This window comes from Anser anser (genome assembly GCF_964211835.1).
Source record: "Anser anser genome assembly, chromosome: Z".
Taxonomy (NCBI): Eukaryota; Metazoa; Chordata; class Aves; order Anseriformes; family Anatidae; genus Anser; species Anser anser.
Window position 1 is genome coordinate 32673647 of NC_139723.1, and position 16500 is coordinate 32690146.

The 16500-nt window shown below is 46.4% G+C and overlaps 1 protein-coding gene across 1 annotated transcript in view; it reads left to right on the forward strand.

Moving 5' to 3' along the window:
• The first annotated feature begins 4476 nt into the window (after positions 1–4476).
• The window catches only part of LOC310890206 (neuronal acetylcholine receptor subunit alpha-7-like), a 59973-nt gene continuing 47949 nt past the window's right edge, over positions 4477–16500 (forward strand). Inside the window, exons 1-2 of the mRNA XM_083818931.1 lie at positions 4477–4740; positions 4839–4942. Of these exons, the coding sequence (XP_083675057.1) occupies positions 4864–4942 (79 nt within the window). The 5' untranslated portion in view covers positions 4477–4740; positions 4839–4863. The remainder of the gene's footprint in view (positions 4741–4838; positions 4943–16500) is intronic.

Below are 16500 nucleotides of genomic sequence, written 5' to 3' on the forward strand. Positions count from 1 at the left end.
GAGCAGAGGGCAGCATCCCCCCTGCTCTCCCCAGCGAGTAAAGACAGACCGGAGAAAATCCCTGGGAGCAAGCAGAGGGCTGACTTCCAGCCAGCGGGGGAGGAAGCAGGGGAGACACGAGGGCTGGCCATCAGTGCTGGAGCGTGAGGAGGACTGGAGGGACTGTGCGCTGCAGCCTCAAAGGCAGGCCCGAGCTTTTATCGAATGGACACACTTGCTGTATGTGCTTGAAGATGTATGCCGAAGCCAAGGTGACCTGGATGGGGCCCTGGGAAGGCACAGCCAAGGCCCCCCTGACTGGTGGGGAACACCGATGCCAAGGACAAGACAAAAGCTGGGGGGCATGGAGTGGACCCGAACATTACAGGAGTCCTCAGAATCTGGGGCCAGAGAGCTGCCAGGGTGAGGATGGTCCATTATGATATGTCCTACGGGTGGCTGGTGGCGTCTCCAAGCGATGGGCTGTGATGTCTGTGTGCAATGGATTGTGACTGCGTGGCCCTCACTGCTTATACGCAGGCGCAGAGGCCCACCCCGCTGGCTAGAGCCCGCACTCCGGCTAAGCGTTTACGTGAGGTCTGGAGTGAGGAGCAAGGTCGGCCTTGGTGCTGGTGTCGTGCCCTGAGAGTTGTTGCAGCAGCTCTCAGTGCCCTTCCCAGAGCCATCAGAGCTTCTCCCGCGGCCCTGCCTCGTTCGCGCCGTCGGGAGACCCAAGAGGAGCGCTCGCAGCAGCAGAGGTGAGCACTGCAGGGACACCTCCCCCTGGGCAGCTGGAAGGGTTTCCTCCCTGAGGGAGCTGCACAGCTCTTCCAGCAGCCCCCACATCAGCCGATGACCATGGCCTCTTCTCTGCCTTTTGCAGGGTGACACCTGCTGCTGCAGCGCCAGTGAGGAGGAGCAGCCCCTCATCCCCTGCTCCACCCAGCCCACTGCCGCAGCTGGAGAGCATGGCCACGGTGCTGGACAGTCGCTGCCCCATTTGCCTTGACACCTGGGACAACGCCAGCTATGTGATGCCATGTCTCCACCAGTTTTGCTTCCGATGCATCCAGCAGTGGGTGGACAACAAGCCCGAGTGCCCCCTCTGCAAGAGGAGAGTCAGCTCCATCGTGCACTCGGTGCGGGCCGATGACAGCTTCGAGGAGCTCGTCATCCCACCACCTGCAGAGGCACCGCTCATCGCCCAGCAGGCAGAGAGAGTTCCTGGCCGCCCAGCCACGCGCAGACTCCGTCGCCCAGCAGCCTCCCGACCACAGGCTGCAGGACCGGTGCCTACAGCTCCTGTGGGCGGCCTCCACCCCTACATCTGGGCCTCCCTCTTCCGCCTGCACCCAGAGATGCTGCAGCCCCTGCTGCCCTGGCTGTGCCAGGAGCTGGGACGACTCTTGGGGGCTGATGGCAGGGAAGCCACCGCAGCGCTGAACTTGGTCATCTCCAGCCTGTGCTTCCTTGGCCTCGACCAGGAGGCCCTGACCCTGCTCATACGCACCTCCCTGCAAAGCCACGCACGCAGCTTTGTGCAGCGTCTCATCAACATCACCGTGCAGCAATGCAGCAGGGAGGCCCACCAGCTGCTGGGCCTGGGGAGCTCCCGTGCTGCTGGGGAACAGGAGGGCAACCCCACAGCAGCCCCAGGCCCTGCAGCCTCCCCAGCAGGGACTCCTGCCCACAGCCCAGAGCCCTCCGGCAGCCCCAGTGGAACCAACGCGGAGGACCTCCCAGGCACCTCCACTGCTGCCCTTCAAGGGGGTCCCGGCCACCCCCCATCCAGCCCGGTTCCTGTCCCCAGGAACCAAGAAGAGCCCCAGGAGGAGCCACCGGAGGCTGCGGCGGGGCCCTCCACAGCACAGCAGAGCAGGGACCGTCCACAAAGGGGGCCCCGGCGAGCCCCGAAGAGGAGGGCCCCCACCTCCCAGGCCTCTGCACCGCCAGCCAAGAAGAGGCCACTCCGCCGGCAACACTAGGACAGTGCCCCAGGAGCTGGCAAAAACAGGGCCCCGCCAGCAGACGGGGCACATGCCGGCACCTAGGAGCACCGGAAGGCCCTCAGGAAATAAATCTGTACAACGTAGAAAATAAAGCCATTTTATAAATATAAAAAGTCTCAGTGTAGCTAACAATTTATTTGGAGTTGCCATCCCCACCCCTGCCGCCGTCTCCCCCTCTTCCTGCTGCTGTGCCCACCGCGTCCTCGCATGCCCGCTATGAGGTCTGGTGGCATTGGGGCACGGCGATGCCGCCCTTTGCCAGGAGGGCTGAGCTGTTCGTCTTGGTGCTTCCCTCCCCAGGTGCCCGGCACCACTGCTTTGCTCCCCCTGAAAGCGCGTGCTGTGCTGCTCAGCTGCAGGCCTGCAGCTCTTCAGCTGCTCCCAGAGAGAGGTTTGCAGCCAAGGGGTGACTGGGGCCAGCCCGTGCCCATGCCCATCGCCCCAGGCCTGGCCTCCTGCTCAGCGCCCCCTGTGCCCCTGCGCCTCGGGGCTCTGCCCTCCTGCCAGCCTGCCCTGCTGGGCACGGCCTGGCCATGGTGGCGCCCAGATCCCCGGTGTGCAGAGTCACGGCCTGGTGCTGCTGCTGGCTGCAGGAAGCCAGGGCTGTGCCCTGCCCACACAGGAACCCCGAGCAGGTCAACAGGGGGAAAGGCAGATCTCTGCACCTGGTGAGGAACAGCCCCAGGCACCAGCAGTTGCTGGGGTTGCCCAGCCAGAGAATAGCTTTGCAAAGAACTTCCTGGAGTACTAGTGGACCCCACATTGAATATGAGCCACAAATCAGCCCTTGCTACAGGGAATGCTAATCGTGTCCTGGGTTGCATTAAGCAAAGCATTGCCAACAGGTTAAGGGAGGCTATCCTTCCCCTCTGCCCAGCACTCCACACTTAAGTACTGTGTCCAGTACTGGACTCCCCAGTGTGAGATATGGTCACACTGGGTGTTGTCAACATAGGGCCACTTAGGTGATGAAGAGCCTGGAGCACCCCTCCTCTGAGGAAAGGCTGAGAGAGCTGGGACTGTTCAGCCTGCAGAAAACAAAACTCGGGGGGATCTGATCAACATCAGTAAATACCTGAAAGTAATGTGCAGAATGGGTGGAGCCAGGTTCTTTTTAGTGGTGCCCAGTGCCAGGGCAGTATGCAATGGGCGAAAACAGGAACTCAAGAGGTTCCTCTTGCATGTCAGCAAGAACTTGGTGATCTTCAAGGTCTTTTTCCAGACTTGATGATTCTATGAACTTCTTTACTGTGCCAGTGACCCAGCACTTGCACAGGTTGCCCAGAGAGGCTGTGGAGTCTCCCTCCTTCAAAACTCATCTGGATATGATACTCAGCAACATGGTCTGGGTGGTCCTGATTGGGCAGGGATTTTTTACCTGATGACCTCCAGAGATCCCTTCCAACCTCAATTCAAAAGGATCAATTCTTTGATCCTTTTACTCTCTGACAAATCCCATCCTAGTTACAGGTGTAGCACTAAGGGGTAGGCTGTGTTTTGTGTAAGTCATTCAGTACCAGCAGAGAGCTTAGTGAATAGGTGAGGTCTTTAATTAAGGCAGGCCCTGGAGGCTCCTGTTATCTGTCTTTATGGGTAGTCCAAATGTGCCCAATGGAAATCTCTACATCTGCATATCCCTGCCATGCCTTACTCTAGGATATGAAAGAGCTGTATTGCTTTGAGGTGTCAGTGTGGGATTTTCTTAGGAGGTCTGCTGGACAGAAGAAAAGGGGACAGAGTGCTAACAGACAGCTACATATGCGGGTGCAACTGCTCTTTTCGTCTAGGCAACACAAAGCATGGAAGATGTAACCCTCTTCCTTTCCATCTGCATCCCAAACCTAATACAATTCAGAGGTGGGCAGAGACAAGCAGGGACTGGGTGTGCATTCAGGAGAGACTCGTCGCCCCAGAGTAGAATTGAGGACAGGGGGCACAAATCTCAATCTCAGCCACAATGTCCAGGTGGTATTGGTTAAAATGGGCAGAAAAGTGCAAGACAACCTTCCTACCCCCAAGCAAGCCAGGATGAAGGCAGTGACTGCTGAAATCTAGCGCAGACCACAGGCTGGCAAAATTGCCCAAGAACTACAAGATGCTTCTCTGTCCTGACCAAGTGAAGTGGAGAAATAGAGGAACTGTCCCAGGGGAGCCACAATGTGTGCAAAACTCCCCAGTGCAGAGCCAGAAGCAGTGGGCAGCTGGGGAAGGGGCACTGAGGGCAGCTGCCTGCCTTCGGTGGATGTGCTCATAGGAAAGGGGAAAATTGAAGAGGGCATGAGACAGTCCAGGGTCACTATCCCCAGCTTCTGCACCTGGACCATTTCTCCTGTGAGAAAGGGCAGGTGGATTGCAGGGACACCATGCCACAGGTGCATGCTGCAAGTCACACTGGTAGCTGAGAGAGAGCAGAGAGGGACACAAACTCATTTTTCTGGGAAGCAGCTCTAGAGGCACTCGAGTGCAAGCACTGGAAGTGCTGCAGACGTGCTGTCTCGAGTTAGGTACAATCTGGGGATATGGAAAGCATCTCCCAGGCAGCACTGCTCCCCCTCCTTGCAACACACACACAGCTGTGTGCGGGGATTGCTGGCATTTGCTTCTGATCAAGGAAAGGCTCAGAGTGCCTGGGAATGTGAGTCCCAAGCAAAGTAGCCAGCTCCTTTGTGTTTGGATTTACTGACCCAGCACTGAGCTGATTTGGCTCCTGGGGACCGGAGAAGCACACAGGCAAATACTCTTCTCTCTCCTGGTAGGAAGCTGGTTTGGTGCCTTATTACTGTAATTGCCAAATACATCAGTCATTACACGCTCTTGCCAAGACTTGATCCTATTTCACCTTCTGCTCAGGAGCGATAGCCAGCCAGTTTCGACAATGCTCACAGAAAAGTGCTTGGGATTTTTTTACTCTGGACTATGCCTCTGGGCATCCTTCTTCCTGTCTTTCTTTAAAGGTAAGTTCATCTTTGGTTGTCCATTCCGCCCCCCGCCCCCCCCCCCTTTATTTTTTTTTCTTTTTATTTCTTTCATAAACGCCAGTCACACTCACCCCAGCTCTTTTTCAGGACTTGTATCTGCATGTAGTTTAAACTTCATCAGAATGCAGTACTGAAGTTAAGAAAAGTTTTGTAATAAGTTTGATTAAGTCTGTGTATCTTACACTACTGTGCACCTTTTCTTAAGAAGGGAAAAGGTATGCTTTTTTAATGAAAGCTGAGCCATTTTCACTTTCAGAAATGAATAGAAATGATTGCATTTGGAGAGGAAAATATTCTTTCTCTCCTTTATAATTTTATTCTATCACTGTTTATTTTGGGAATGAGAAGTTATAACTCCAGACTGGACAGGATGGCTGTGAGAACCCTGTAGGTGTGATGCTGAAATTATGTTGTTCTACAAAGAAAATATGACCAGAAGAAAATTAGTAACTGTTTACTTTCTGTGCATTATTTGGTAAGATATGCAGGTGCATAAACATATGACTTTACTATTTGTGGTTTAATGTTTTTCTCTTCTACCTTTGAGTTTGTTTAAAAAGAGTCCTTCCAGGCAGTGACAGGTGTAAGCTGGAAATATCTAATAAAAATATTAATGGGCTGCTGTAGTCTAAGCTGTCATATGTGACCAAGCTGTCTTCTGAAGTTTTGTCATGTTACAAACAAAACTAGTACCTGTGTGACTCTTTTGAAACATGGAGGAATGCAGGGCTAATGACAAAGATTTTTTAAATGAGAAGGGAGATTGAAATAGCCATAGTCCTGAAAGATATTCTGGGTTTTACACAAAATACACTGTTATTGCTCCCTAACAGCTTTTTATGTGAAACATTCCTGCCTGCAGCAAATACAAATTTTAAAATTGAGTATTGCAGGTGTGTTGGACCATGTTATGTTACCCATGGTTTCTACATAGAGAAAGGAGGATTGCCTTTTAAAACAGAGAATGTAGTCCACATACTTCAGACATGCAGGTGCACTGGAAAGTTACATATTTGTGTTGTTGCACTGGACTATACAAGTCACCCTGACAATTCTTCATTAGTTTATCTGAACCCTCAAAACAACTATGCATGTCATTATTACAGCTCCACATTTCAGTTGCCTGATGTAGCAGTGGTATTGCAGAAAATTTTGCCACCTCCCCCCCTCCCCCCCATTTTAATTAAGAACCTTGTTATCTTTGTTGGTAAGACATTTCTGTGCTACTTCAGAGCTGAACTAACATCGAAGTGATGGCTGCTAGTTATTGATATAACTCAGCTTACGTGCAGTCCTATTTCAAACACTTAAAATGTGGCCTTTTGAATACTGAGTAATCACTAATTCACCAAGGAGGATGTTCAGTTTCTCTGAGTAGCACATGAAGACTCAAACAGCTTTATAAATAATTCAGAGGATTTTTTGTTAGGTGCTTTTACCAGAAGTTTACAAGTATATGCTTTTATAGACAACAGCTAATACAGAATAAAATGAACCTGTAATGAAGGTGCTCCATATTTACCCTCTGCTCTATGGGTATATATGTTTTTTATTTCTAGAAAAGAGAAAATCCACAGAAATTGGGCAGTTGGGGCAGAACAGAAGAAAAATAAAGATGATCTTAACATGGTGTCAATAGTGGAGCCTTCTTAGTAGTAAGCTTCAAATGAACTCCCACAAGACTACTCGTGGAATTCACAGCAAGCCTGTCATAGCTAACATCACTCTCAGGTAGTGCTGAGTTGTTTCAACAGAATTCATAGCAGTTTCTCAACTACTGAAAATTCCTGTAAGGCTGATTGACAGGGAAGTTGTTAAAAGGACTAGAAAAAAAATACAAAATACAAAACAACCAGAAAGACACAGGAACTCTTTTTTTTTTTTTTTTCCTCCCCCATGAATTTTCATTTCAGCAACCTCATCCTGGCTCTGCTTGTGCTACTGCTGGGAGCTGTGTCCTTCTTGTTAGGTCGCTGCATCCCTCCTTCCCAAAGCACCTGGAGCTAGTGATGCTTTCTTGGGATATGTGCCCTAGTGAAATTAGGCAAACCGGTCATCAGCTTCCTGAAGGAGCATCCAGAGGATGGAAGTCCTCTGTAAGTCCATCAGGTTCGTAGTAATCTCAAGCAGAGTGACTAGAAAACCTTGTTCTAGAGAAGGATGGGAAGCGAGGGATCAGACCCTTCTGCTTTCCTCAGGCATGGCACAGTTGAGGAGCCAGGCTGTAAATGGCTTTGTAAAGGAGTTCTCCTCCCAAGAAATGTACCTAACTGACCATACAGGCACCTAGCCTCCCCGAGGAGCATTACCTTCAGCGCAGTGCTTGGGCACCTGCTGGCTTTGAACAACCCAGGAGTTAAACACATGCTTTGCTACACATTGAGCTGAAAGTCTCCAGCTAACCCGTGTATTTTAATTACTGTACTTTTATGTACATTTTTTTAAAGTGAAGGCATAAAAGTGCCACACACACCACACAGAGCAGAGTCAGACCTCTTAGTTTCTTTGCTCAGTGCAGGCTGACATCAGGGCCCTACTCTGGCTGTGTGTTTTGAAAAGCTCAGCCAAGGCAAAGACAAAGTAAGGGTTGAGCTCATACCCTGCAATCCTGTGGGAATGAAGGGCTAAGCTGGGTTGGACAAAACCTATGGCAGAGGATGCTGCAAACAAGATTACCACCAAAAGATGTAAATGATGAAGTAATTTAACCTGACTTGGCTTACTGAGCTGGTGCAAAAAAAAAACAGCTTTTCTTTGTCTCACTTGCAGTACAGAGTGGAATTCTTATGCTGTACCCCTTTTTTGGTTTCTCATGGCTCTTCTGATTTAGATGAGCTCTGGTGATCACATCAGAAAACAGCTGGTGATCTCTAGGAGCAAATCCTCACTAGGATACTGGTTTTGGTTCACTTCCATGTAAGCAGGTGCTGTTTCTGCAGCAGCAAAATCATTGGCAAGACAGTCTCAAAAGGCCAGATTCTGCTGCCAAGCTACAATTTCGTTAATGTGAACTAGTTAAATGGAAGTGAAGGGAGTTTAGAGATCTCTGTAGCAGGAGCAATCAAGGCTGGTATTTAAATGTTTATATATGAAGTCTAAACTTTGGGCCTAAGTTGCATAGGGCTGATGAAGAGCTGTGAGCTGTGAAGATCAAACTGGTTTAGCCCAAGGAGACATTTTTGAATAGATGCAAGAAGTCCTGAACCTTAACAGAATATGGTGTATTTTCATGGTAGTTTGGATGGTCAGTGGAAGATCTTTGACTTTAGATCTCATAATTTACCCAACTAGAACCAGGTATTAAAATCAGATTATTTAGAGTTTTTCATGCTCTTAATTTGAGATCTGAATGTCACATTCAGCCCAGTTCCCCAGATCTTCTGAGATGATCCTCTCTGAGTTGCATCATTCCAGCAGTTGGTACAGTGTACAAGAAAGTATCTTCTACGTGTTCTTTGGGAGAATGACCGATGGTGCCTCAAGAGCATTCAGCCTTGCTCCAGCACAGGAGGACATCTGATGACCTCAGAGCAGAAATTCCCATTTTAGGCAAAAGATTCAGGTTCTAAAGAGGGATCCAGACCTTTTTTTCTCCCTCTGGTTTGTTCTCTAAAGAGAGGTGGAGGAGAGGATCAGTTAGTGATAGCAGTAACGTATTGGATGTTGTATGTGGTAATCAAGGAGGGAGAGAGAAAGTTTCCCCAGCTCTAGGGTGTGACTAAAGTAGATCAAAACCTTTGCATCACTCCTGGCATGGTTGTTCAGGGATACCTACTGCCTGCGTAATCTAATAAAGGAAGAGAGCAGAGCTGCCTTAGACAGGTAGAGCTAGCATTGGCAATCAGCAGCACCCAAGGGAGTGAAACAGGTAGGCAGGAGTTTATTGCTGAGCAAATATAGCTTGAAGAAAATGTGTTGCTTATCAAGTACTTTCTGTGTTGAGCAAAGCTGCTGGTAACAGGGCAGAGACCTGAACCAGATGATGTAAGTGGAAATAACAGTCTTCCTGCCTATGGCTCACAATTAAGTCAGTGAATTGCAATAGAAAAATAACATAATGAGCATGAGTACTTATGCTTGTCAACAGCGAGATGCAGGTGACCCTGTCCTGCCTTGCTATCTACTGGCCTTTCTCAGCTAAGAGAAACTGTGTTTACCAGAGAACTAAAATGGATGTCTGCAGTACTTACTGACTTCCAGAAATAGATGTCTACAGTCCTTATTGTCTTCCAGGATGTTGCATGAGGACAGGTTAGTTAACAGAGAAAGCCAAAGTCCCTACTTATCTCTTTAACGCAGCATAGATTTGGACAAACAAAGGACTTAGAGGGAAAGTGTAGGCTTGAGATCTCATTTCACATTGAGGATAGGGAGGAGTTCATCCTTCCTCCTTCCCTCTTAGAGGCACATTAAGTCTTCTGTCTTACGCCACCACTTAGGACAAGAGGGACTGTGTTCTCCTCCCTTTGACCACAGACAGGGAACAATGATATTCTTATTAGCAGGTAATTTGAAGACCATATAATGGTAGGTGGGAAGTCTGTTGTTGCTTAAACAACCTAAAGCCATAATTTGCAGGTTGGTTTGACAAAACTGTGCCCTGTGTTCCCTGAACTTCAACTGTGACTATGTAGAAAAGTTTCTAGGTCACTTTGATCTCCACAATGGCAAGAGAAAAAATATAATCTGTAAATTGGAAAAGATATATTTGTGGCTGTTGGAGTAAGAGGATTTGATCTATAGAGTAATAGACTTGTAGATTACAGACTTATAGAATAATTCAGCTGAAAGGGACCTCCAAAGGTTGCCCAGTCTAATACCCCTTCTCAGAGGAGCTCAATTAAGTTGATCCTAGTGCAGTCAGTCTGGAAAGATTTTCAGGGATGGTGGCCTCCTTTATGGTGAGCATCTTTCAGAGAAAAAAGGCTGCACTGGTCTCCTGGAAAAGCCCCATGATGTGACTTCTGTCTGATTGGTGCTGTGCCTGAGCACCTCACAGGAGAGTCTGACTCCATCATCATACAGCCCTCCCCTGCAAGAGATGAGGGCAGCCAGAAGAGCTCCCTGTTGACTTCTCATCACAAAGCCAATTTCACTCCACCTCTCACTGGATGTGCTGTGCTCCAGCAGCCCTTCCTCTCGGTGACACCCAGTGGACTCACTCCATAGGGTCGGTGTCTTCAGTTGTGCTAGGGAGGCTTCGTTAGGTACAAAGCTAACTGTGTGTCATACAGTGGGCCCCACTGATGCTGAATATAGGCTGGCTGTAGAGTAGGATGCTACTTATTGTTTTCATCTCTGAGTAGGTTTAGGGAAAAAAAGAAAAAAGCTTTTTTGTTGTTGTTGTTGTATAATGATGTAGAAAACACATTCTACAGTTCTTACCCATCCTTCGTTCTTTTTGAAGAACTTTCTTGCCCTGAGCCTGCAAAGTGGCAGAGGAGGTCATGACACGTGAAGGGGTATATCTTCTGAACATTGTTCCACTTTAGAAAAGTCATCAGCACACTGATATCTAGCTTGAGAAGGAGCAGCTGTAAGAACAGCAAGAAGAGAGAAAAAATTATAAAACTATTTGTTAGATGGTTTTCTGTTGTCAGTGCTTCAGCTTTCACCCAGGCAGTGACTTTGAATTGTATCCATTCTTGTTTAGGCTTCATCCCCAAATTATAGAAGAGACCAAGAATTTAGTAGGTCAGACACTCCACAGGCAACCCCATGCTGGAGAGGAAGAATCCCCTCACACAAGCTTGCTTAGACAGACATGAATAATACAGGGCAAATTACTGGACGTCTGTCTTTGTAATAATTGTAATAACAATTTGTTACAATGGCTTGTTTCCACAGCTGTCAGCTAGAAAGCTAATTAAAAAACACTCTCCAAAGTCAACCTACTTATGGATTCCCAACAAAACAAAAGCCTGGTTTGCTCATGCATTCCAGTAAACAGGGATTGTCAAACCACAGAGCTAAAATCATCTCTCAGAGCTACAGATTCTCTCCACCTCAGCAGGCACTGGGTTGAAGGAACCACAGGTTATCCATGAAATTTTCACTAGCCCACCCCAAGCTAAGAGGAAAAGCATTAGCCATGCTTGAAAGCTGCAAGATCCTTGCAAACTACCTGTGAAGCAGATTTTTTCCCTCCTCTCCAGACCAGGTTGCCTTCCCAGCCTTCTAACAGATGTCATATTGATGCTTACATTCATGATTACATATTCAGTTCCCCTCTCACCTCTTGCCCATTTTAGTATATAGCACCTTCTCACCAAGTGTCTGTTCAAAGTCTACTACAGTAGAGGTGTCTGACCTCCGTGGGGACCTTCTAGCTGATATTGCAATAAGAAGTTGAAGTACTTCGTATATGCTAAAAATGCCAATGAGAGATCAGGCTAATGGAAAGGATGGATTAACTGGGAACATGTGCGTGGGTGAGGAGAGGAGCCATCCTTCCCCAGAGGAAGCCTCCTTCCAACTGGGAAAATAGTTTTCCCTTTAGGTCAAAATGCCCTAACAGACTCAGGAAGTCTTTATGCTGGGGCATGAAAGAGAGCAGGCAAGGCAGCATACATAGTTTCACTTTCTGCTTTTCAAATTAGTTGTGGTCTCTCAGAGATCGAGCATCCCAACATGTTCAGGTGTCTGCTACTGTATCACAAGATGACTGCCATGCTCCACCTGGACACGCAATTGCACTGACATAACTCAGGAACAATACATTGAGGTTACCAAGGCTTTAAAATCGGCAGATAAAATCATGTCAAAATCAGGCTCCCAGACCAACATTGCCTGAGAGTACCTCATTTTCACTGCAGTTCATTTCTCTTAGTCAGAGTTAGTCAGCTGACGCAGTTTTGGTTGGCAGAAAGCAGCAATGAAAACAACATATTTCATCTCCCTGTTGATCCCCTAAAAAACAGGACATGAGAGAAAGACAAAAGTATTTACCATCCTGGAAATGGAGACAGATCAAAGCTAATAAACACACATGTGCCACTGAGACCTTGTGACACTCGGAGTATGGAAGAAAACAGCCATATCCTTCGTGATACAGCCTGAGTTCAGCCACTTGATATAAGCAAAAGCAAATCTGTGCTGAAATGAGCCAAATCAAAGCACATCTTACAATTTCAAGTGTCCTAGGTCAGATCTCCACAGACCCTTGTTTGATTGGTCACAAGTCTAATTTGCTAAGCATCAGCCACTTCCCTCATCAAGACACTCCTAGAGGCAGCTTTTGTCTTCAGCGAAAAATAGATTCAGACTCCCCGCTAGGAATATTCATGCTTGTATTTACAGCTCCCTTTGCCTTTGAAGACCTGGACCACTAAAGAGTTAGGCTTCTTTTCCTCAGCAAAGCTGCTTGACAGCAGCCACTTTGGCTGCTCAAACTTCCAAACTACAACCAGTTATCTAGCAATACAGCATCTTTCACGTAGATGGGCAGCAAGTTTAGCCTGGCCTAGTGAAACCTGAGCAGTGCAGCTTAAAACAGGGGTGATTCTCATCCACAGATGTTTTCTGTAAGTTTTGGTTCCCTCACAGTAAACTATTTTGGATCTTGAAAAGATGTATATTCATATTTCCTGGTTCAGGCATGCAGCACTGAAAAGGATGAGAAATGAGCATCTGTTCAAGGTGCTGTCAAAATTCCCAGCAGGGAAGCCCACATCCCTTTCATGGGGCCCTGACACCATGTTTCTTGTCATCCACCATTTGAGTTTCTGACACAGGGTCCTAACACAAGTTTGCAGCTTTCTCTACATTCCCAGGTCCATGTTGACTTCAACCATTAGTGCCCTTGCCCATGGCAGTGCAGCCCTCCCACTGTGCTCCAAGGCCACAGCTGAGTCTTGAGCGATGCAGGAAGAAGGCAGAAGAAGCCATCACTGAATTTGCCTTTTGCATCCTCAGTACCTTTGCTCGTTAGAATTGCTATGCAAGTGCAGTTTGCAGGCTGAAAGGGCAAAAGTTCATCATTTGTTGCTCAGATCTGGGAAGACCTCGGTGGACAGGCAGGTGTAATATGATTTCAGAAAAGGAAACAAATAAGTAAATCTGCTGAGGGCTGAGGAGATGATAGTTAGGAAGAGATTTTTTTTCTAAACTCATTGTAGATAATGACAGTGCTGGAGGCTGCAATGACATATTCAGCTTATTGTGCAAACCAGTGGTTCAGTCTCCACTTCCTACACTAGAAATATCACAATATAAATAGAATAAGCCCAATCCAGGATCAGCAGGACCCTGGAAGAAGAAGAAGAGAAAAATGAGTTGATCTCCCAGGATGACAAAAAGTTCCCAAGGTGTGAAGAAAGCAAAGATGAAAATCAGGCATCACTCTCCCAGGTGCTATTCCTTAGTCACAAACTTACCTCCACTAGGCAGAGAAAGCTGTTCCTTTTTTTTTTCACAGCTCAGGGGTGACAGAGGGACCTTGCCTCAAAACCATTGCCTTGACGTGATGTTGCTGAAGCAACAGTGACAATCTAACTGCTCTGGATGATGCAGAGGACAGGTCAGAGTGAAAAATGTTGCACACAACCATCGTGTTGTGAAAATGAACCACTCTGTGTGCCCAAACATGTTGCACTGGTTATGGTCAGTAGCAATGGTATTTTGTGGGCTTGAGTGGGCTCCTTTTTAGAGACATCTGTGAATGTGGTGCAGATTGCCATGGCTACCTTATTAGCAGCACTCGATTAGTGAGGTACATAGTGCTTTCCTGAAGAGGGTTTTCCCTTCATTTACTGGCTTGGGTACTGAACTGTGTCGAGGTGAAGGGATGTGGAAGGATGCTGCTCTGTGAGCCAGTGTGAGTTGGGAATTCAGAAGCCTGTTCCAGCACGCTGATGGCTGTATCCCCAGTGCCTCACTCTTATTGTATGATTTTATTTGTTTCCACTGGCGTCCACCACCGCTTGACCCCAGTGATCTCTGGAAGGCCATCAGGAGTCACCTTTGCACAACCACAGCTCTCTGTAATACGTCTTGGCAAGGGGAGTCCCAGTCTTCACCCCTGCACCAACTCCCTCTTCCTGTGCTCCTCCACATCTATGATTGTATTAACTACACTTGTGTTGCACGGAGCTGATGTAAACTAGCATAACACTAAGAATACAGCTTTTTTTTTTTTCCCTTTTTCCCTTTCTGGCTGCAGCCAGTTATGTTTCTGATCTGGAGCAAGGAGGTAGTTTAGATAACTGCCATGAGTTTGAGAGGTATCCCACTGTTAATATCCTAACGCATGTCTCACATATCTCAGCTTTTAAAACATCTGCACCAAGCCATCAGGACCACTGAAAAAAAATAATCCCATCCTTTCATTATATAATGGCCTATATACTCTTTTTAGCATATTGTCATGTGCCTAAAGTCTTTGAGTTGAAACCTTTCCTCACATACCCCTTAATACCCATCTCTGCGGGGAGCTCTTTATCTGGTATAAAAGAGCAGAAATGACCAGTATCAGGAAGATTAGGTCCTTTTTTTTTTTTTTTTTTTTTTTTTTTTTAGGAGAACCAGGCATTTCTCACATTCCTCTGGATATCTAACGAGTTTTGAGTGTAAGATGCAAAAACAATCTGCGTAGCGAGAGCTGAAGATGAGAGTCAAATATTACCCAGAAGCGAAGAAGATTAAAAAGAGATTTTAAATGACAGACCTATTCAAATACACAGTACTCTCTCACACAAACACACAGAGGGTTGAGGCAGCTGATATGATTCCATTGTCTAGCATGTGAGTACTCTTCCCCGAAGGTGTGATGGTGTGCATTTTAAATCAAAGGACATTGAAAGAAATAATGCTTTTGCAGCCACAGACAAAAGTGAAAATGCTGCACATAAGAACAAAAGCGGATGGGACACATCTGTGTCTCTGGGGATTAAGTGACATATGACAGTGGCATGCTTTACATTTTCAGAAATCTGCAAAATATACAAAATTAGGCAGATGCTTTTTTATAGCTACCAAAGCAGTAGAACATACCACATTTTAACAAGTGCTGTTGTCATTCTAATTACTTATGTCAGTGAAGTTGCATGTTGTTTTTTCTCTGATACTACTTCTGTTACTTCCCCCATAATTCATAATAGTGTACGGTATGCATCTTCATGTGATCATTCTATTTGCGTTCACTCAGAAATAGCTAAAACCCCAGTAACCATGCAACGATAAACTAAAGAGAAAATAACTAGTAGAAGATGAGGTACTCCAGAAGAGTTTGCAGGTTGTTAGGAAAGTATGTGAAAGTTCTGGGAGTTAGGTCTGCTGCACAAATGTTTTCCTAATGGCTTTTGCTGTGTAAATGTTCCAATCACACCGACATTGTAGGCAATGAACAATGAAATATAAAAATACCTACCAGTGTAATGACACTGATTTTCAAAAAAGGCCAGAACTCCACTCGATTTCTTTTGCAAAACAGTACAAACCAAACCAAACATAAACACCCAAAAACCAAACAAGGAATGTGGCAAAAAATCAATCAATCAAACAAAAAAACAACAAAAAAACACAGTATACAAAGAAAAAAAGAGGAAAAAAAACCTGCAAAAATTGGTGTTAAATACCTGCAGAAAGTGCAAGGATGTTGAATAAACACCACAGCCACAATATTGCTGCAGTTTTGGACACCTTCTGAAAGTAGCAGGGGACGAAATATGTGAAAGCAACAAAGTGATGAATAAGGAATACGCAGTTGACTTTAACTTACTGTGCTGTTTATATGCAAATACTTCTATGAACTGTTTTTGAAAAAGGAAGAAATAAAGGCATGTTTTGTAATTCAGAAACATATTAGCATGCATATCTGTCAAGAAAAGTGACGTAGGAAAAATATGACATTTGAACTGAAATTATTTAGGTACAAATAACTACCATAAACTTCTATGAATGAAGTAATAGCTTGTGTGTAAGACTCAGGCCTGTGCCAAAAGAAATGAGCAACAACTAGAAAGCATTCAGCTAGAAGCTGGCACAATATAGACAAAAAAGTCAAGAGATTATCAAAATAAATCCATGGATTATTTTATAAACATTTGTATATATACAATATACATTAAAAATAGGAGGAGTGATCAATAAACACAAATAATATGTCTCAGACCAGCTTTGAAATCTCTGTTAGTCCACTTACTCTCTCGTTAATATTTACGCTTTAATATTTATTCTTTACTGTACATAGCAAGCCAACCTATCGCCCACACCAGGGATGCTTGGTCAAGAAGCTTACCCCTTTTGGAGCAAACCTGGGAAGCTGGCAAGGCTGTGCTCTTGCCTTGGAGCTCAGGGAGCTCTGCATGCAAAGCAGAGCAGGAGGATCTATGAGCCAAGATATGACAGCACTACTCTTAGGAAAGGAGGAAGCATCTGGCCTTCCTGGGGATAGCATATGGACAGTCTGACCAGAGATAGCTGCAATTTTGACAGCCATTCTTACCAGACAACACTGAACAGCCTCCAGACCCAACAAACTCTTAACCAGATCTGAACCCAAACCCACAGAAGGTTCAAGGACACACTGGGGACTT